Source organism: Hylobates moloch, unplaced genomic scaffold, assembly GCF_009828535.3.
Source record: "Hylobates moloch isolate HMO894 unplaced genomic scaffold, HMol_V3 SCAFFOLD_8, whole genome shotgun sequence".
Classification (NCBI taxonomy): Eukaryota; Metazoa; Chordata; class Mammalia; order Primates; family Hylobatidae; genus Hylobates; species Hylobates moloch.
Genome location: NW_026652283.1, coordinates 4426725 through 4447955, shown reverse-complemented (window position 1 = coordinate 4447955; position 21231 = coordinate 4426725). Strand labels below are relative to the sequence as shown.

General features: G+C 48.5%; 1 protein-coding gene across 1 annotated transcript; it reads left to right on the top strand.

Annotated features, from left to right (window-relative positions):
- Positions 1 to 6226: 6226 nt before the first annotated feature.
- On the top strand, positions 6227 to 17780 carry FGF6 (fibroblast growth factor 6). Its single transcript, XM_032159343.2, has 3 exons — positions 6227 to 6817; positions 7793 to 7896; positions 17531 to 17780. Exons 1-3 carry the CDS (start codon positions 6472 to 6474, stop codon positions 17705 to 17707), a joined length of 627 nt encoding a protein of 208 aa, XP_032015234.1. The 5' UTR covers positions 6227 to 6471; the 3' UTR covers positions 17708 to 17780.
- The last annotated feature ends 3451 nt before the right edge of the window (positions 17781 to 21231 follow it).

Sequence of the window (21231 nt, the reverse complement as noted above, 5' to 3'; positions counted from 1 at the left end):
TCCTCTGCTTTGCAAATTGTGATTGCCTTAGCCTCGCCAAACCTCAGTCTCTGAACCCTCCACTCACGGTCAGCCCTGCACTCTGTGTAGGTTCTCCTTCCCCGCTCTGAGGTCTTTAGAGTGCCTCCAGGCAGAAAGAAGATGCAATCATGGGGTCCATCTTATTTGTTTCCTTTTTCTCAGGGGTCAGAGTCCTGTGCTTCCTGTTATCCAATGTTTAAAAACTGCTGTTTCATTTGTCCCATTTTCTTGTTATTATGGGAGTGCAAGTGCAATACAAGTTTCTCCATCATAGTGAAAGCAGAATTCTTCAATGTAACTATTTTAAATGATAAAATGCAAATCATTATATTGAAAGTGCTTTTTTCAAATTAATATCTCACTCCTACCAAAATTCTGATCACTCGTCTACAGAGGGCTGGCCCTTGTTTGCGAATAACTCGTCTAGTGAAGTCCATGGACTTAAAGCCTTTAATTCAACAACATTTATTCAAACATTTCATAAACTCTATTGCATGGCGGGCACGGTGCTCGGTTCTGAAGATACAGAGACAGGTAAGACGCCATTGGTGCCTTAAGGATTTCACTATCAAAGTCAGCACCTTGTCAGAGTGTTATAAACCCAGTAAGGGCAGTGACAGAGATAATCATGTGAAATATAAATGAGGCAGGGTTGTCAGAGTGTTATAAACCCAGTAAGGGCAGTGAAATGAGGCAGGGTTGTCAGAGTGTTATAAACCCAGTAAGGGCAGTGACAGAGATAATCATGTGAAATATCAATGAGGCAGGGAAAGCGGGGAGGGGAACAGGCCACTGAATCCAGTTTAGAGACAGGTGGAAGGTTGTCAGGGATTACTTCCGGAGGTGACATTTAAGCTGACTCTTTAAAGAGGGAAGCAGTTCACCAGGCAAGGAGAGGACAGTTTGAGCAAAAACAAGAGGCAGAAACAGCACACAGTATGCCTGGGAACAACAGGCCATTTGAGGTTGCTGCAGCAAAAATTCCCAGAGAGGGAGAGGCAGGGGATGGAGCTGGAGGGGCCGGGAGAGGTCAGGACAGGGAGGGCCTTTTGTGTCACACTGGGGAGCCTGCCACTAAGGGCTGAGTCTTTTACATAACTTGGCATGGTGGCTGGCAGGGTGCATGCCCGCCTCAGCACGCAGCAGGTATTATTAGATGATGGTCATGAGAGACAAATCTGAGAAACCGCAAAACTCTGAGCGGAGCCAAAATCCCTTAGGTTCCGAAGTTCCAGCAGGTTATCTGACTCCTCTGCCCCTTTGCAGATTCAGCTGAGATGTGTGGCCGTGGTGCTCAGCCAGCCCTGAGGCACTGCTTTCTTGGCAGCTGGCTGAGCCTCTAGACTTGCATCTATGGCTGGAGCGTAGTAAGGAGGGGGAAGGGGAGAGCGTGAGTGAGACAGAGAAGAAAGACAGCGCTAGGAGATAGGAAGTCACACTGAGAGACACAGCCACATGGGGCTCAGATTGAAGGGATAGATCAAGACGCACTTCAACGCGAGAAGATGATTGCTAGTGTGGAGAGGAGAATCTCTCCCAGAAAACTCTGCAAATACTTGGTGACCAAATAGACCACAAAGCTGCGTGTTCAGGGGCTCCCTCCCTCCCCATTGTAGGCGTCTCTGGGAGTGGGGCAGGGTCTCCAGTCTGAACTCAAGCCAGGATTCAGACACATATAGACAATGCAGCTGGGCGGGCCCCAGCAGAAGTGTACTTGTCTGAGGGGTTGAGGGGCCTCCAGAAAAATAATCCACATGGAAAGAAATGGGAATCCCACCTAATCAGCTCAACCCATAACAAGACTGAGTCCTTTGTAGGGCGGGGAGTCTGAAAAAAACTTCAAATGAGCAGATCGCCAGGGCATGAGTAGTACTGGCCAGGTATTTCCTTAATAGGTATAACATGAAGACGGGGACTAAGATATTCTTCCTCGCTTTGAAACAGAACATAAAGCAGTTCTGGCTCCTTGAGGGCTTCAGGTGCTGAGCCATAGTGAGAAAGGGAACACCCCCGGGCTGCCCAGCAGGAGGTGGAAGGGCTGGAGAACAGGGTGATCCATGCAGATGCCTGGCAGTGTGCCCAGGCAGAAGCAGTCACATGCTCGTGAACATATGTGAGACACGCTCTGAAACTGCAGAAATATCTTGGGGGTGACTTGTAGTGGGGTGAAGTTCCACATGAGTTGGAAGAAGCAAGAACTAGGGCAATGTGGATTATGACTGTTAATGGCTCCCTCTGTGTAAGTGGGTGAGGCCTGGGAAAAGTTGAGTTCTACTAGGAAAGTACAAAGTTTAGGTTTCCGCAGGGAATAGCTAGCAAGATAATAGCTGGCTCGTCCTTGCAGAAGTCCAACCTGGACACCGTTGATCAGCTGAAACTGTTTCTCTTGAATTCTCCCTCATGTAGCAAGTTTATGAGCTGCAAATGTCCCTCTTTGCTCAGGCCTAGGGCAGGAATCCTTCCTAGATCCTCATCTCTACACAGGTCCATCGCATGCCGATTAAATCCCGTGAGCAATCTCTACCACTAAAAAACCAGGGATAGGAGCAGAGCTGCCTGTCTGAGCAAGATGGGGAGGAGATACAGGGAGGCTTCAAGGCCGCTGTGCCAAGCTCACACAAAGACAGACTTTGAGACAAAGACACTGAGCACAAACAGCTGTTTTGTTTTCCACCTTATCATTTTCCAAATTATCTATAGAAAAAGGCAAATGCTAGTTTTTCAAAACCAAACGTAAAAAGTACAAGTAAGCACAGCCTTTCACAATCTACGTGGATGAGGCTCATCTGAGTTTTATGTGCTTTCCCTTTTGGTCACCCCTCAGGTGTTCGATCTTGATTATGTAACACACAGCAGTCACAGAGAGCAACCACCTGGTGTGACGGAGGGAGTTCTGCCATGCAGATGATGCGGAAGGTTGGTGTGGCTAAGCACTGCCAAATCTGACAAATCTATATTTTGTGGCATCCCCCTTGGGGACAAGGACCCTGTTGTGGAAGGAGACAGACATTAACATATTTTCCCACTCACCTCCACTGGATCTTGGCCCATCCAGCGAGAGTGATTGACAATCCCCAAAGGCTGTTGGCCAACTATTTGCAAGAGGGGTCCATGGAGAGAGGCCTCTTCCACCTGTTACTCTTTTCTCTATCACTTCACATCCATAGGGGTCCCTAAGCCCCAAGAGAAGGGTCAAGTGCAAATCTGGTAAGCCAAGAAGACCTAGCAGTTGTCAACTTAATTAGCCTTCAGGAAAAATATATGGCTATATGAGCACAGTAAAGTTGCTATAGAGACAGGCAGGGGAGGTGCATTTAGAACAGGGCCTCATCGCATCACCTGATAAAAATAAGACCCAGGCTTTTTAATAGCATGAATTACTTAAGTTTTAAATTTAACAGGGGACGACACCAAGGCTCTCACTGGTTTTCAGAACATTTGAGGAATCTGGGCTGCCTGCTTCTGCATATGTTAGCAGCCATCACAACATATGCTCTGGCGGATGGCAATGAAGAACAGGAAGCCCACGTGTCTCTCCCACCCCCTGAGATGAGAGATGGTCTTTCTCACTTTGGGTTTGTCCTCTTTAATTGGGTGAGAGATTTTCAATGTGTTTCAGGGAAATTTCTGGGAAATAGCTATACCGCGCTCTCTGCACTGGGCCAGTTGTATGTATTATTGCTAGTCACTGTAACAACCTTAGGAAGAAATGATCTCATTTTGCAGATGACAAAATAATGAAGCTCAGAGAGGTCCAGAACATTCCCAAGGTCACACAGCTACCAAATGGTGGAGTTGAGATTCAAATCCAAGTGTCGCCATTCCAAAGCCCATTGCTTTATGAGACATCAACCACAACCTCCACACAGAGAGGAATCCAGGATGAGGTGAATCTAAGGAGCGTTACCATATTTATTGGTATATGGCATGGACCTTTTTACAGTTTAATCTCTCTCCTAAGGCCGTCCCAAAGTGGATGGGTTCCAAGAAATTCCACAGAGATTCTGAGCTCTGTTGGTGAGAACCTCTCCGATTATCCAAGGCAAGTGTTAATTTCAGACTGACTTCTCCTTACCATCCAACATGTTTCTGGACTGTCTCTTCCCTAAGGACGGACCACCAGCATAATTAACACAAGATTCCAAACAACAACACTGAGAAAGTGTCCCCACTGCTCTTGCATCCATGAAAGTTTAACTATATGAAACCCAGCTGGAAATCCAAAGTGAAGTTCTTTTCATTGACAACTTTGTCTTCAGATTATTCATGAACCTCTTACTTTGCAGAAGGATTTTTAAAAACAATTTTCCAACAAAGGCCTACATAGTAGATTCAATGTGAGCCTATAAGGCATCATCTTTCCTCCTGGGAAATGGCAGTGCTGGTGATGATGAGATTGGGTATGGGACAACGGCAGCGGAAGGGAGAGGAAGCCAATAGGGAAGTCAGGGGGCCCGTGGTGACAGTAGGAACAAGTGGTGCCTATGTCCCTCCCCATTCAGTTTACCAGCTCTGAGGGTAAAGACAGACGTCTGGGCTTCACAGGATTTGAGAAGGCATGTCTAGGGCAACACTGAAACACATGGCTTGACAGAAATTTGAACCAAAGCATCGAACCCAGTGAACGAGGCAGAAGGGCAGAGAGAAGGCAGGTAGAAGCCACAGACCAGAGGCTGGGACCCAGGGCACAGCAGAAGGTTTAGAATCAGAGGAAAGGCGGTGGTGCCTCAGTACAGTCCTTGGGCCATGGAACTCACCCCAGGAGCTTTTCCAGGCTGCCTGCAGCGTGCAGCGTAGGTGCAGAGTGTGGCTAAGGGAGCTGCCTGCTGGGACCAGCTCTACTGCTCAGGACACTCAAATCCAGCTGTATGCCACTGTCATCACCCCACGCACACTCCCTCCAATCCCAGCACAATCAGCGCTAATGTCTCACCAACAGATTAAGACCTGGATTGAAGTACAAGAAACAGGATTTTTAACTCAAGTTAATTCAATTCCCCAGGCGACGCTTGTTAACTTATTCACCCTCAGAGATGTATTAATAGTTCCTTCTTATATCGTATAGCAATTTGTGCGGTGAGTTTTCCGGTCGCTTTACATTTTTTTCTCACTTCAGTTAGACATGTAATCTATTTAAAAGTAATATGAGAATAAGAAAAATGAGTGTAGGGATAACTTCCTGGCGGAAATATTTTCACTAGTTTCTGAGTGTAATATCAGCCCAGCAAAAGTTATCTGCAAATACAGAAGTTCCCATGTACATCAAAGACACTCAAGTTTTTTTAACAAATGAATCATTTTATGCTACTGAAATAACTCTATGATGTGCTATTGGCATTTAAGGAGCTAAACAAACTCTGTGGGCCAGCCAACTTCTACTGCAGGCATTAGACATGCACAGGCTTTAGGCTCAGGCAGACCTTAGAAGTTCGGGCTCTGCTACTTATTAGCTGTGGTAACTCGAGCAGGTCATTTAACCTCTCCAAGCCTCAGCTTCCTCATCTGTAAAATGGGAATAATATCAGTCACATGCCAGGGATAAATCCAGGGAGGAGAATGGCCAGGGGGCTGTGTCAAAGACCAGACACAACTTCCACCCCAGGTGAATGCCGGGACCAGGACAGTGAGCAGGCATACCTTGCCCTTGCCCTCCCTCCCTCCACAATCTTAAAGCTCGTTGAACAACCCCCATCCCCACCTCCTGAGAATGTCTGTGCCCGCCTGCTGAAAGGGTTTGGCCTTTCAGTGTTCCCCTCCACCATGAGCTGTTTCCATGAAAAGATCTCAAGGGTGACTTGCAGGCTACCGTCATCACTACCACGAGCCTTTTCCCATCCCTGCCTCTACCTATTGCCCTCTAAATAAGGAAGCCAGCACTGCCAGGCAAAGAACTTCTGCCCAATATGGGTCCTGGGTGGCCTCTCGCCTCTCTCTTTCCCTGGGCCCCCAGCCAGCTCCCCCCTGCCCCAGAGATGCTCCCTGCTCACTTCATTCCTGCCTCATAGTTGGAATGACAGTGGCTCCCAGAACCCCTGGGGAGTGTGGAGGGTGATGGGGGTCTGGGGAGGCAGCCAGGCCCAAGAGCAGGTTAATGTTACAGCCCTGGATAAGTGAGCTGGGCGGGTTGACGTCAGGGTGATGATGGGTGGAGGGGAGGGCCGGGCTGCTGAACCAACTATAAAGATAGGTCAAATCAAATATCATCAACTCGGGACGGAGCAAGCGGGCGAGCTAGAGAGCGTCCCCGAGCCATGGTCTCTACCGGCCGCGGCTCAGCCTGGGTCCCTCTGCTCTCAACCCGAGTGCCCGATGGAGGCTTTGGTTTCATGTCAGCAGCCTTCATCTGCCTTCCAAAAATAAGCCCCTGCCGCCATGCCGGAGGGAGAAAAACAAGAAGGGCGGTATTTTTAGGGCCATTAATTCTGACCACGTGCCTGAGAGGCAAGGTGGATGGCCCTGGGACAGAGGCTGTTCATCACTATGTCCCGGGGAGCAGGACGTCTGCAGGGCACGCTGTGGGCTCTCGTCTTCCTAGGCATCCTAGTGGGCATGGTGGTGCCCTTGCCTGCAGGCACCCGTGCCAACAACACGCTGCTGGACTCGAGGGGCTGGGGCACCCTGCTGTCCAGGTCTCGCGCTGGACTAGCTGGAGAGATCGCCGGGGTGAACTGGGAAAGTGGCTATTTGGTGGGGATCAAGCGGCAGCGGAGGCTCTACTGCAACGTGGGCATCGGCTTTCACCTCCAGGTGCTCCCCGACGGCCGGATCAGCGGGACCCACGAGGAGAACCCCTACAGTGAGTGCCAGCTGCAGCCAGTCGGGACGCTTGGGGGTTTGGGCTCATGCAGGGCTAAAAGGTGAAGGGGCCCTGCTCTAATGGAAAGGATGCACTATAAAGGGGGCAGAAATGCTGCTCACCACTTAGATGATTCCACGTTACTCTGCCTGGGTGCAGGCTCAGTATACTGGGGTCCAAGCATCCTGGTGTTCTTTGCCATCGCCTTGGTTAGATCCTCAGTGGCACTAACTATTTCAGCATTACTGGCCCATCTGATGCCTTGTAAGACCACTGGGAACCATTAGTCTGGGAAGCCCCCAAGGCCCGGGTAGGGAGAATCAGTTAGTATACTTGGATCAAATTTGACACAAGCTCATTTTTATTCAGCTTCTTTCTTGGAGAAGGAAAGGAAATTCAATTGCAAAATATCCAACTGAAGCACATCCTTCTTTTCATTTCAACGGGCTCCCTCTGTCCCCAGGTTCTTATCCTGCAAGCTGCCAGCTTGCTGTATGGTTAGTCTCCTATCCAAGAAAGGATGGGGGCTGCAGGATCCAAGAAAGCCATCAGCCATGGTGTGGCTGCTGTGTTTTCAAGATTAAGTGGGTTGAGATTTGTTGAAACATGTAGAGTACACATTAAGAATAGTAATAATAATCAATCTATTTTTTTACTCAAGTCAAAGACCTCAAGTAATTATATCAGTGAAATCCAGATTCAAAGCTCATCTTAAATAGATAGCTAAGTGGTCACTGCAGTACCTAACTCTGACATCAGAACCTTCCCTTGCAGAACTGGATTTTTAACAGCACAATGGCAGCACTTGATGAGTCCAGCAGACAGGGGCTCCTAGAGTTAGAGGCATCATGGATGGGGTGATGGAGAGTCTGGCTTTCTAGGAGAAGGGGGATGGACTGAGATGACCTTGTCGGCTCAAGTTCCCACTCTGATTTGCACAAGCCTTAGGTAACGTGGCCCCCCTTTCCTTGTCAGGCCTGCTGGAAATTTCCACTGTGGAGCGAGGCGTGGTGAGTCTCTTTGGAGTGAGAAGTGCCCTCTTCGTTGCCATGAACAGTAAAGGAAGATTGTATGCAACGGTGAGTTCACCAGCCCAGGGAAGTGCCAGGTTTACAAGGCTTGATGCTTACACAGTTGAAGAAAATAATATGAAATCCTGAGTAGAGAAGTGACTATCTAAATGGGAAAGGAAAGGCTGTGAAAGGAGCCTGTGAAAGGGAGGGGACTTGCAGCTTCTACTTCTTCAGCCTCATGGGTGATAGTCCCCTGCTCTGGCCCGTGTTTCTCCTGTTCCCACCTGCCGGACGGAGCCTGTGTGATTAAACAGAAACCACAGCTCAGGGAGCCCATGGGCCAGAGGGAAACCCGCATTCTGGCATCCAGGCTCGTGGGCAGGTGTGATTCCCTGCCTTGGCGAGGCCCCGAGAGCAAGCCTGTCTCTCTGCTTGGGTGTGCTGCTCCATGACACACGCCCTGCAAGACGCCCCAGCCTAGTGCGCAGCAGTAGGAGTGGAATGGGAGGCTATTTTCATCCTCATCAGTGTGCTGAGATTCTGCGCTAGGGTTTTCAATCCTCTGGTCTCCAATCGCATAAGCTAGAGAGGCAGCCTACCCATTATACACTTTAGGCAGGTACCAGTCCCACCCGTTCCCATCCCCACCCCCAGAGGTCACCCCTGGGAGTGCCAAAGCTGGCACTTGGGTTAATGCAACCAGCTTCTAAGCACATTGACCAAAACCTCTGCTCTCACTGACCTACTTGTTCCTGCAGCCCTCGGCCCGTCATTTGGCTTATTCCAAAATATGGCTGGGCAAACATCCCTATGAGGCTGAAGAAATGGAGAGTTCCTTTCACAGAAATAAGCAAGCTAAAAAGGAAGACCTCAGAGCAGGCCTCAAAAAATATCAAAGTTATTTATGGGGAGGGTGTGGAGGGCTGATCTACTGCCCCTTGGAGGATAAACTGAGGATTGGGATGTGAAGAAATAGATCCAGGATTGGCACTGGGTCCCAGGGGAGCTGTCCCAACAGAGGAGGTCTATGAAACACAAGAACAGGTTCACCCAGGTGACCTCCGCCCCATAATCTTTGGTGCTAACATCTCTCAGTCTGAGTTGGTTTATGTGGACATACAGCCTGCATTACAATCAGTGGGTCTCCCACACAAGTCTATGGACAGTCTGCATCTCTATCACCTTGGAAACTTGTTAAAAGTATGGATTTCCAGGTACCTACCTAGGAGATTCTTATTCAACAGAGCGGGGATGTGGGCCTGGAAATCTGTTTGTTTTGTATTTTAAATTTGCCAGGTGTTTCTGAGGAACAGGCAGGCTTGGGGGTCAGCAGGCTACATGGCCTCTGGAGGGCAGGGGACCACCCACTGCCCATGTTACACTGAACCTGAGAGCTGGAGGGCGGGTGAGATGAGACAGCAGAGACATATCCTTGTTACTGCCTTCTGGAAAAGTGATAGCGAGGACAGGAAGAGGCCTGGGACCAACCCAGGTTTTGGTGGAGCAGGTTTCCCCTCTGTAGAGTGGGGCATCCCAAAGAACCCCTTCTTTCCAGCCTGCATAATGCCCGGAATCCCACAGGGTCGGGAGAGCCAGGAATTTGGGCTCTTGGCTGTGGGACTCCGTGGAAGCAAGGGACGTTTTAGCAAGTAAATCTCCTGGGAGAAAGCACAGATTTCATAAACTCTTCTTTCTCCTTGTCACCTTTATCAACAAACTATTTATTACTTTTTTCTTCCTACCCAGAAAGGAATTTAATTGTGGGGAGGAGAAAATGCACAAATATAGAGAAAATTTATCCACTTCCCACTTTAAATCTCTTGGCCCTGGAAGGAGAAGCTGGGAAAGGCTGGGGAAGGGAATATAAGATTTAACCATCAGAGAAAGCGCCACAAAGCAGGGAAGGGCATTCAGAATAGCAAAAGGGAAAGGAGGCTGACTCCTAATGCCTGAAACCCACCACCCCACCCCCCAGCCCTCACTCTGCAGCACCATTATTGGCTGATGACTTTAAAGGGGGTTAAGCAGGTTGATGAACTGCTGGGCTCGCTAAATGAGCAGAGTCCAGGAGAATGGAGAACTTCTGGGAAAAGACCCCGCACCCTTCGCCTCCGCCCTCCCACCCCTCCTACCTTCACCCTCAGTAGCATTTGGCCAAAGAGCATCTTCTCCAGGGAGGGAGATTCTCCTCCCTGGACCTCAGGGCCAGCTGGGCCTGCACACAGAGAGTGGGGCTGGACAGCTGTGCCACAACCCTGGGGCACCTGACGTTTTATGTGGCTCAGGACCAGATACTCCTGAGCAACTTCTATCCCTCCCTCTCCGCCCCTCGGAGGCCGTTATCACAGTCTAAAAAAACAATTGCCAACTGATCCCCGGAGCCAGGAAGACTCCTGCTGGGTGATGATTTCATTCACACTATTTCCTTTTAAGCCCCCGGGGCCTCCTCATCTCCCAGGCTCAGCTGCTACTGCCACTATATGGCATTTCTCATGGGTGGGGGAGGGAAACTGGGCTGGGGCTGAGGTGTTGGTGAGGGGGACAAGGCAACGACTCACGGGCAGAGAATAAGGGCCAAGGAAACCTGGCTAGAAGTGACTTCACACATGTCTGTCTCCTGGAAAGAAGGGTGTGGAGGCTCAGGGCAGTTTGCCGGGCCCTCCTTTAGACAATATAAACAGCTGCCCTGCCCTGGGCACTAGCCTACTGCTTGTGCTAGGATGCACCGGCTGCAGAGGGCTTTACGAGTATGATCTCACAGCACCCTAGGAGGTGCACTTGATCTTCGTCCTCCCTGTGCAGCTGCAGACACCCGGTCTCCAGGCTCACATGTCCAGCCACAGCTGTGTGCAGCCCTGTCTCAGGGCTCCGTGACCCGAGTTCCAGTTCCTGGCCAACCTACACTCTAGCTACTCGTCTTACTTTGGGCAACGTCACTGAACTTCTCTGGGCCTGGATCTCTGCTCTCTGAGGATGAGGCAGAAATCAGTGAATTCTAGCCCCCTTGGTCCCCTTTGAAATTCAGAAAACAAAATATCAAGGATCTCCACCTAACAGTGCTTCTATTAGAATCCTTTGGTTGAGAAAAATATATACTAGTAAAAAGATACCAGCAATTCAGTTATGCTTTCAAGTGATTTCAGTTTTACTAAGAAGAACTGCATTTACATCCTTTTCATCAACAGTATGACAATGTGCAAAGGACAAAAATGATTTCCTCCAGAGACCTCTGATTATTATCTGGGGCATTACATTGGGGGAAGGGAGGACCAGGCTTGCCTTGGCTCAGCTGCCACTCTAGCAGAAAACAGCACTCCTGAGGGAATGGGATAAAGGACACCCACCATGAGGAAATGCTGGGAGATGGGGCTGGAGAGCAGCGGGAGGCGCATGCCCTTATGCAGGCCCTGAGGCTCTGCATACAAATCCCCGCCTGCTACAAAGAGCTGCACTGGAGTGAGGAGAATGAAACACCTGATGAAAACACTTTCCAACATTCCTAAATCAACAGTGCAATTGTGTGCTAGGGAAAAGGGTTGGAAAATGCAGGCATCTTCAGAGCTGACGATATTTCAGCTAAAGACAGGAAAAGAAGCAGTCAGGGGCTGCAGAAGAAAGTCTTAGGACAAAGAGTTGGTGTATTTTTCCTTCTTGCCCACATCCTTCCACCCCATCCTTCTCTATCCAACACACACTCCCAGGAGGAACAGGGACAAATGGCCCTAGCAGTCACAGGATGAAGATGTTTGAAGCAGGATTAGATCCTCATTGGTCCAAGTGACTTAGCTCTAAAGGCAAGAGGGTGGCTGTCTTGTCCACCTCACACTTTGGGGGCATTTCTACCCCATGGATATGCTTGCTCCTCTTCGAAATGCCCTTCTCCATAGTAAGTGCTAAACGCATATAAGTCTGAATAGACCTACATGGAATTGAAGACATTGTCATGCTGGGGCTTGAGCCTGGCAGGCCCAGGAAATGTGACCCAGTGGAATGATTTTCATTTGTTCAAGTAATCATATACGGTAGCTGCTTTCATGAACATGGCGTTCACTTGGCTTGAGTGCGTTCTTCACCAGAGCTGAGGGGCCAACATTCCCAAGCCATGAGAACTCAAAGCTCAGGGCTGTGATGAAGATGAATTAAGGGGCTGGGTCTTGAGCATCACTCTGGGCAGTGGGAAAATCCTATCAGCCTGAAGCATTCAGGGAAAATGCATTCTCTCACCTGCATGCCACAGGCCTCCTGGCCTCCCGAACCCCACGGATGTGGGTGCTGAGGGCGGAGGAGAGAGAGCAGCAAGGGGAAGGTTAGGGCTTCTAACACAAGCTTCATCTACTAGTTGTCTTTTTTCACTTTAGTTTTGTACAGGAGTCTGGGGAAGGCCAGGGATATGAGACAGGCTAGAGAAAAGGACAGAATGGAAAGGAAAAAAAAAGTAGTCAACTTAAAAAAAAAAGAAAAAGAAAAAAGTGTGTATGTTGAGGAGGAGTGGATCTGAATGATCCAAAATCGAATGACCAGAGAAGCAAAGTACAATCTACACATCCATGGTCATGCACGCTTAAACAATCATGTTTTAGGAGATCCAGATGTTTAGGAGAGGCTGGGTTCTCAAATGGACACATTCTAGGCACGGGGAAGTGGGCAATGGCTTGAGAGTTTCTTGTCCAAGTCACTCAGTTCCTCCCACTTCCCCTTCCTCCACCTCAAGATTTCATTTCCTCACTAGAGCTTGCAAACAACACATGAAACCTCTCCCTTAACCACCATCCAGATCAGAAATAAATTCTCTGGAACTCACTGGGCGGGCTACTCTCCAGGGACATACAAAGTTAGAACAGGGGGGAGGCTGGTGGGTGGAGAGGGGCTGTGACCCAGCAAGGAGGAGACCACCAGTTTCTGATCAAAATGTTTTCTCGCTCCGTTTCCTGGCCCATCTGCTATCCTAAATTCCCTTCCCACTTTAAATAATTTACGTACTTGACTAGGTAATACATGAACATGTTTTAAGGAGAAAAAAGTATCAAAGAATATTCTAAGGAAAGTCTCACTCCTACCATTGTCTTGAAGCCACTGAGTTCCTCCCTAGAGGCAGCCACAGTTACCAGTGTTTCATTCCAGTATATCATTCCAGAAATAGCTAACGCACACGTGCACACACCAGTATCATCTTTTTAAAATCACACAAACAGGAGCATACTATGCTAACACTTTTTCAAACCTTGCGTCTTCACTTAGCAATGTATCTTTGAGGCCATTTCATGTCAGTACAGACAGGCTTCTTATCTTTTCAAGGCTTATAGAATTCCATCGTGTGGATCTACCATAGTTCAGTTAGTTACTCCTCACTCTTTTTTTTTTTTTTTTTTTTTTTTTTGAGACACAGTCTCGCTCTGTCGCCAGGCTGAGTGCGGTCTCAGCTCACTGCAATCTCCACCTCCCCGGTCCAAGAGATTCCCCTGCCTTAGCCTCCCAAGTAGCTGGGACTACAGGTGTGCACCACCATGCCTGGCTAATTTTTTGTATTTTGGTAGAGATGCGGTTTCACCATGTTAACCAGGATGGTCTCAATCTCCTGACCTCGTGATCCACCCACCTTGGCCTCCCAAAGTGCTGGGATTACAGGCATGAGCCACCTCCGTTACTCCTCTCTTAATAGATACATTGTTTTTGGTCTTTTGTTATTTAATGCTGTAGTAACTTTTGTGCGTGTGTGGGAATATATCAGTAAGATAAATTTCTAGAAGTGGAATTGCTGATCAGTTGCTATATTCATCCTTTATTCTGGTAGATGCTGCCAAATTGCTCTTTATAGAGATTCTGACAATATACACATCAGAGGACATTAAATGAGAATTCCTAGTTTCTATGCCCTCACTAATGAGATTATAGTGTCAAATGCTTCTCTCTTTGAAATCTGGCCACTAAAAATGGGATCTCACAGTTACAATTTACATTTCTCTTATTAGGCACATTCTCTTCTGCTCAAATGCCATTGATAGTTCCTTTCCTGGGAATTTTCTGTTTTATAAATGTTGCTCATTCTCCAGTGAGTTTAGGGTTCTGAATATAGTGACAAAATGTACTCTTTGACACATGTGTATTGTACGTATTTTCAACCAGTTTGCCATTTCTGTTCTTATTTTATTTAAGGTAATTTTTTCAAGTAGAAGACTAATTTCTTACTTTTTAAAAATGGCTTTTATTTTTTTTATCTTGTTTAGAAAGATGTTCCTGATTCCGAGTTTATTAAAAAACTTTTCTGGATTTTAATGGTTCTTTTTTTTTACATTTAAATCTTTGCTCCTTTTGGAATTTATTTTGATGTAAGGGATAAAGTTATACACATCAAACTTTATTATCATTATAATAAAATACCATTCAGTTGTTCCAACACCATGTTTTCTCTAGTGATTTAAAATAACACTTTTACTTTATATTCATTTCAGATTCATTTCATTTTACATCCATGTATGTGTTGGGATCTACTGCCGGACTCTATTTTGTTCATTGACCTGTACTGGACTTCTCATTGGCATAGCTTTACTTGGAACATTTCATTCAGTTCTGAGCTGAATTTTTCCTGGTGCTGCTGCTCCCAAGCTTGCCAACCAACAACTGAAGTCCTGTGCACAGGGCAGGAAACCAGGGTCCAGAGAGGCTCCTAATGAGGGGCCGTGGTTCAGAGCCAGGATCAGCCTCTGCCTTTCCTCTCACTCCCTGCTCTTCCATGCAAGCTCACTGGCTCCCAGACACCCCATCAAAAACAGCAGCACTTAAAAGCTAAATTGTCCAGTAACCCACAGTAAGTCTTATGGGACTGGTGATCCAGGGTAAGGCAGTCTTTTGAGGCTTTTAATGTAAAGTAGTTCATGATTTACTCGGAGAAGAATACTACTACTACTAATTTGTTTTTAATTCTACTGTATAGCAAGCATTGTTCCCAGGACGTTCCAGGCATTATTTCGATTAATGCTTACTCCAATTCTATGACACAATTTTTCTTACTGTTCTTACTTCACAGATGAGGGAATTGAAGCTTCAGAGGTTAAACGATTTCCCCAAGTTCACGTAGCTAAGTAAGAGGCTACTGTCATCAGTCTAACCTCAAAGCTGTGACGCAGATACGTTCTTGACCTACACTGATTAGTTCATCCTCTTTACCTCTAGGACATCCCTTCATTCATCCATTCCACAAATATTCACTGAGCATCCTAACGAGGAAAAGAGGAAAGCTTATGAAAAACCCACCCCCCTGGTGTGGCATTAACCTGTTCACATGGCTGGTGAACGCCTTCACATTTATCTCAAGCAAGTTAACATCAGTGAAAGTGCTTTGTAAATAAGCTGCAAGCATGAGAGAAGAAGATGGGGAAAACGTATGAGGGGAGTTTCACTGTGTTTCCATAGGCAAGGCTGTCCCCTTGCCCACGCTCACATCACGCTGAAAGAGCCACCCACGCAGGGGTCTCCTTATGTTTCAGCGCTGTCCTTATTTACTTATTTATTCTTGAGACAGGGTCTCAGTCTGTCACCCAGGCTGGAGTGCGGCGGAGCGATCATGGCTCACTGCAGCCTCGACCTCAAGTGATTCTCCCACCTCAGCCTCCAGAGTAGCTGGGACTACAGGCAGGTGCCATCATACCTGCCTTGTTTTTTTTTTAAGCTTTTGTAGAGACAAGGTCTTGCTATATTGCCTAGGTTCCTCTCAAACTCCTGAGCTCAAGTGATCCTCCTGCCTTGGCCTCCCAAAGTCCTGGGATTACAGGTGTGAGCCACTGAAACCAGTCATGTTGTCCCTATTAAACCACCATCCACTCAGCATCATGTACCAAGCAAGACACCGTCCTCATCTCAGGGATCTCGGAGTCTATTGGGAAGGAAAGTATGGCTGTTCTAAATGTTGCCAGAGAAGTCCACTGAAGGGGCTTTGGGAGTCCTGGGGCCCTAAGGAGCAAGCTACTTCCCAGCTCTTCAGAGCAGCAAGAGGTTCTCGCCCAGCTACACTGCCAGCAAGATGGGACACTAGCAGTGTGATTCCTTTACAGAAGGTCAGAGGACACCTCTGGCACAGCCTGGTAGCCATCGAGCAGTTGTTGTTTTTTTTTTATACTCAAGCAAGAAGGAGTCAGAAGTTATCCTCCACCCATTTCTCATTCTATATTTCTTTTCAAGAGTAGATCCCGGGTCTCTGGCTCCCACCTCGCTCTCTGTTCTTCTAGCCCCGACCCAGCTGCTTCCCCACAAGAGCAGGAAATCCCCGCATACTCCCTTAGGGCAGCCACCCAGGCAGGTTGCAGAGGAAAGAGGAGGACTTGGGGTGATGTACTGGGGATGAATTTGTGCATGTGAGACAGGAAGTCCAGCGTTCATGTTCTGAACAGGTGGCCCCCACACACTCCTCTACCAAATCAGCATGGAAAGGGCCATTTTTTTGTTGGTCCCAGGCTCCTTGGCATCACCTGTCACATTATTGGGAACCAGGTCCTTTTCCCCGTAAAAACTCCTGCTCCTCACCGTTTCTGTTCCTGCATGTCCCTGGAGAACTATGATTGTCTTGGACAGCAGTCCCCAACCTTTTTGGCACCAGGGACCAGTTTCATGGAAGACTATTTCCATGGACAGGGTGAGTGATGGGGACATGGGGGGATGGTTTGGGGATGAAACTGTTCCACCCCAGATCATCAGGCATTAGTTAGATCCTCAGAAGGAGCAGGCAACCCAGATCCCTCACATGCAAAGTTCACAACAGAGTTCTTGCTCCTATGAGAATCTAATGCCGCTGCTGATCTGACAGGAGGCGGAGCTCAGGTGGTCTTGCAAGCAATAGGGAGTGGCTGGAAAACAAATGAGGCTTCGCTCACCCACCGCTCACCTCCTGCTGTACAGCCCGAGTCCTGCACTGGTATGGGCCACTGACTGGTATGGGTCTGCAGCCTGGGGGTTGGGGACCGCTGGTCTAGGAGGTACCAGACACCTTCTAGGCTCAAAGTCAAAACTGAGAATGGGCCTTTTTGAGGGATAGAAAACTTGGGACTTAAACCAGGAAAGACAGACTGAGGAACCACAAGCAGAAAGAACGGGACAGGCAGTGCTGGAAAGGGCATAAGAGATCACTTGTGTCTCCTCCCCCTCCACCAACCACCTCTCTCCTTCTTCCCCCACCACACACAGTCTGCAGAAAAGAGAACCGAGGCTGAAAGGGGAGGAACCTGCCCAAGGTCACACAACTAGGAAGTAGAAAAGTCACGAAATAGCACCCTGGGCTCCCATCGCTGCTCCAGTAGACTCCCTCTCACAGTGGACTTGAGAAAACAGCTTGTTTCATTTCCTGGTCTGTTCTTTGAATGGAATAAGTTACTATCTAGGGACTTAGCAGGAACTACTCTGGAAGTCAGGAGACCTGAGTGGTAGAGCCTCAGCTCTACCCCACATGGCACAGACCATCCCGTGTCCCTGGGCCTTGGTTTCCTTATCGTAAAGGAGGGAAGGTGAGAGCAACCACGAGAGCCTGCAGCCTCTTCCCATCCTAACCTTCCACCATCCGTTCACCCAGGATGCTCAGACCTCACGGTGGTTGTCTCACAAAGAGAAGGGAAGGGGCACCTGGCAGAGGGGCCTACTCTCTGCGGCCCAGCTGGCACCTGCAGCACTCCTCATTTGTAACCCAGTCTCTGCTGTTTGCCCATGTCTTCCACAGCCCAGCTTCCAAGAAGAATGTAAGTTCAGAGAAACTCTCCTGCCCAACAATTACAACGCCTACGAGTCAGACTTGTACCGAGGGACCTACATCGCCCTGAGCAAATACGGACGGGTAAAGCGGGGCAGCAAGGTGTCCCCGATCATGACTGTCACTCATTTCCTTCCCAGGATATAAGGACCCACAAAAGAAGGCTCACAGATTCAAAGCAGCATCTGTTCTATTGGAATTTTGCACAAGCGAATAATTCCCCTTGCCCTCCATGGCTTCTGAATCAGGCTTATCTTGTGCTTGGAGAGACCCCAGTTGTTTCCCTTGGCCACTGGACCCCACGCATGTAGCCCATTCAAACGAGGGCTGCAATCAGCAACTTTAGAATGGCAACTTATCCTATGCTCTGACCTCCCTTGAGGAGAGAAGGTATCGGTGACACTTGTGGAATGTGACCATGTACACAGGAAAAGGCCAGGGTAGGAGTTTGTGTGCATTATTGTATATCCATACAGCTTTATATACAGTCTCAGAGCAACGGCATTTCAAAGCATCAGGTTTCTTTCTCCTGGCATCATCGCTGCAGGAATCTGCCTGTAAGAATGTCATCTGTCAAACCAGCAGGATTGATGTGTGCTCCCATTCTGCCTCTTTCCAATCATCTTTCCATTCAGAGGCCACTAACTACATGGGTTGCACAGGTCAGCGGGAAGCAGCTGTCCTCAAAGTGCAGAGATGGCAGAATGAGAGGGTGTAAGCTTGAACTGCAAACCAGAAGGAGAGGGATCAGGCACTTCAAGCTTCCTGCCAGTGAGGGCTCTGGGGACACTGGGATGAACTGTCAGGGAAGCTGGGGGAGAAGCAGTTCGCTTCTTGGAGGAAAGGGGGAGATCAGCATCTAGGGCAGCTGAGGAAGGCTTGTGGAGGCGGCAGAAGGGACTGGGTGTTCTAGGAGAGCCACTCTGCCTGGAGAACTCAGGCTGTGTGTGGCTCCAAGAACAGGCAGGGGCCAGGCTGCCTGCCCATAAGGTTTCCTCGCTTTGAACTGGTCTTATTTTAACCTCAGATGACAAGGATCCTAATAATGGCAACCTCTTTGGCGAGGGGTAGGGGACAAAATAGGGCATGAAGGCAGTAGAGAGGCTTTGGACTCCAGATGCTAATTCCTCTTCAACTATGTCCAGGAAACGCACCCAAGTTCTCATCTGATACCCTCACTTCCTTGTTGCTCATCCTCATCTCACATACGCGCTGTGCCTGGATGCAGCAGAATGGGCACCGTGACCTCCAGAGTCTGTGCTCTCTTCCTCCCTGCAGTAGAGGAGGAGTGATAGTGCCACGGAGTCAAGCTGAAGCAGCTCCTTGCTGCACGATGCCTTCTTGCCTCCTGTCCTTAGAGAATATTTAAAGCAGAGGTTCCCCAAGTGACTATAAATGTTGTCTGCCTGGAGCTTTCAGATTCCTGAACCATTGGAATGTTCCTAAATCTGAAACCAGAGAGAGCCATATCAGAGTGCAAATATTTTTGGCATATGTGAACCGAGTTACAAAATGACCTGACGCCCTCTGCGACTCTCGGGGGCCCCGGCCTCCAAGACAATCCCTCATCTGTTGCAAATACCTTCATCTTCAACATACCTCGCTATTTGCAGTTGCATCCATCTATAGATAGATCTGGGTTGAGGGATTCTGAGCTGAAGATGGGAGGTTGGCAATCGAAGGGGGAGACACCTTACCGGCCACCTCCTCTGCCCTGCAAATGTCAAGGCGGACATGTGCTGGGTGAGGAGGAAAAAGCCACACCCGGGTACATGAAGATGGAAGAGACTGTAGAAGCCCCGGAACACATGTGCACACGCCCGGCCGACCCTTGGATGTGGTAGAAAAGGGAGAAAACTGGTCCATCTTGATTCCGTGGAATGTTGAAGTGCAGGTCTGCCTGGAGGCGGGGATAAAGCTCTCCACTGTTTTCCAGTGCAATCAGTCTCCTGAACAGGGTCCATCAGAAATGCAGGCACTCCAAACCTGAGGTGCGTATCAGTTCCTAGCGGAGCTTGGAATGTGGGATGGCTGGTGGACGGCGTGACTGTGATCCAGATAAAAAAGGAGAAGGAAGTTTTAGGTCCCATAGCCTAGTTTCCTTTTTTCCAAGATCTTTCAGCTCACGTGGCGTGAGAGGAGCCATCTTCAAGAGAGTCTCCAAAGCCTTGGGCTGCCAGCGCTTTCCTTCATCTCTCTAGAGGATCATAACCTTGCTCAAATCCTGGCAAGGCATTTCCCCAAATGTCCACTTTCATTTTTTATGCTAGGAGTGAGGAGAAGCTACGAAATGCCGACGATCAAGCACGCATTGTATTGAGCCACTGCATGGCAGTTGCACCCGCACCGGTTATGAGGGGCTGGGTGTCTGTCTAACTGGTACCAGGGCCCGTGCTGTATCAATTGCTAAGTATTTGGGGGTTGTTTGTTTGTGACAGGGTCTCGCTCTGTCGCCCGGGCTGGAGTGCAGTGGTGTGATCTCGGCTCACTGTAACCTCCACCTCCCAGGCTCAAGCGATTCTCCTTCCTCAGCCTCCCAAGTAGCTGGGACTACAGGTCCAGCTAATTTTCGTATTTATTTTTGGAGAGATAGGGTTTCGCCATATTGGCCAGGCTGGTCTTGAACGCCTGTGCTCAAGCAATCCACCCGCCTCAGCCTCCCAAACTGTTGGGATTACAGGCATGAGCCACGACACCTAGCTGGTTGCTAAGTATTTTGAATACCACCTTTGGATGCAGGTATGTGTGGGTGACTCTTTAAAATCCTTCCCATGCAAAGGAATTCTCTCAAGGGCTTTCTGTTTTCCTGTAAGTGACTTAGGCTTAAGAAAAGTCAGTCCCCATCTACAGAAGTGAGCTAAGGGACAAGACCAGAGTAAGATCAGCAGGACGCATTTCAGTCCCTTCTCTCCAGCTTCCGTTTCTGTGCCCGGGTGTGGAGAGTTGTTTCCTATCTGGTCACATGTCCACTGAGTCCTGAATTCAGTTGTCAGGCCCATTGGCTCCCAAAGGCTGCAGAAGACACTGCTCTATGCAGGGGAACCAGATTGTACCCCACTTTCCCACTGAAGATGTACTAAGACTTGGGCCCTCCATTCCCCAAGTGCTGAGCAATCAGCCTGATTTATACAGTTTTGTAGCTAATTCACCTCCCTTTCATCCTGAATCTTCTTTGGCAGCTCCATGCAAACTTGGAGTTCCAAGGGCCAAGAGGCTGTTTTATTCTCTCTTCAAGAGCAAATAATAAAGAGGAGAGCAGCATATCTGCACACCCTTCAAGATGCACTTCTCAGCTGCAGCTGTAGAGGTTACCTTAGAAGCAATGGGGGAGCCTCAGGCTCCTTGTAAAACCTCCACCCTTTTCAGGGCAATGGATGAACCTCATAGGAAACCAGAAAACTCCAAATGCCTTGTTCAAGCTGTTGATTATGTTTGTTTCATCATTCACTGCCTTGTAACACCCCTTCCCTTCCCACTTCCCATACATTTTTGAACCTCTCTGGAAAGCAGCATATAATTTTGTAATTAATACCCTACCATTATCCTCCACAGCCTTCCCCTCTGCTGCCACATCCCACAGTGCCCTAATACACACGCCAAGCCCTTGGTCAGGGCCAGTCTATGGCCTAAAGAAAAAGAACATTTTCTTCTGCCATCTGATTCAGGGTACA

Coding starts and splice junctions, on each gene's coding strand:
- FGF6 (XM_032159343.2), top strand. CDS start 6,472: ATGGCCCTGGGACAGAGGCTGTTCATCACTATGTCCCGGGGAGCAGGA. Junction 6,818..7,792: donor CCACGAGGAGAACCCCTACA/GTGAGTGCCAGC, acceptor TTTCCTTGTCAG/GCCTGCTGGAAATTTCCACT. Junction 7,897..17,530: donor AAGGAAGATTGTATGCAACG/GTGAGTTCACCA, acceptor TGTCTTCCACAG/CCCAGCTTCCAAGAAGAATG.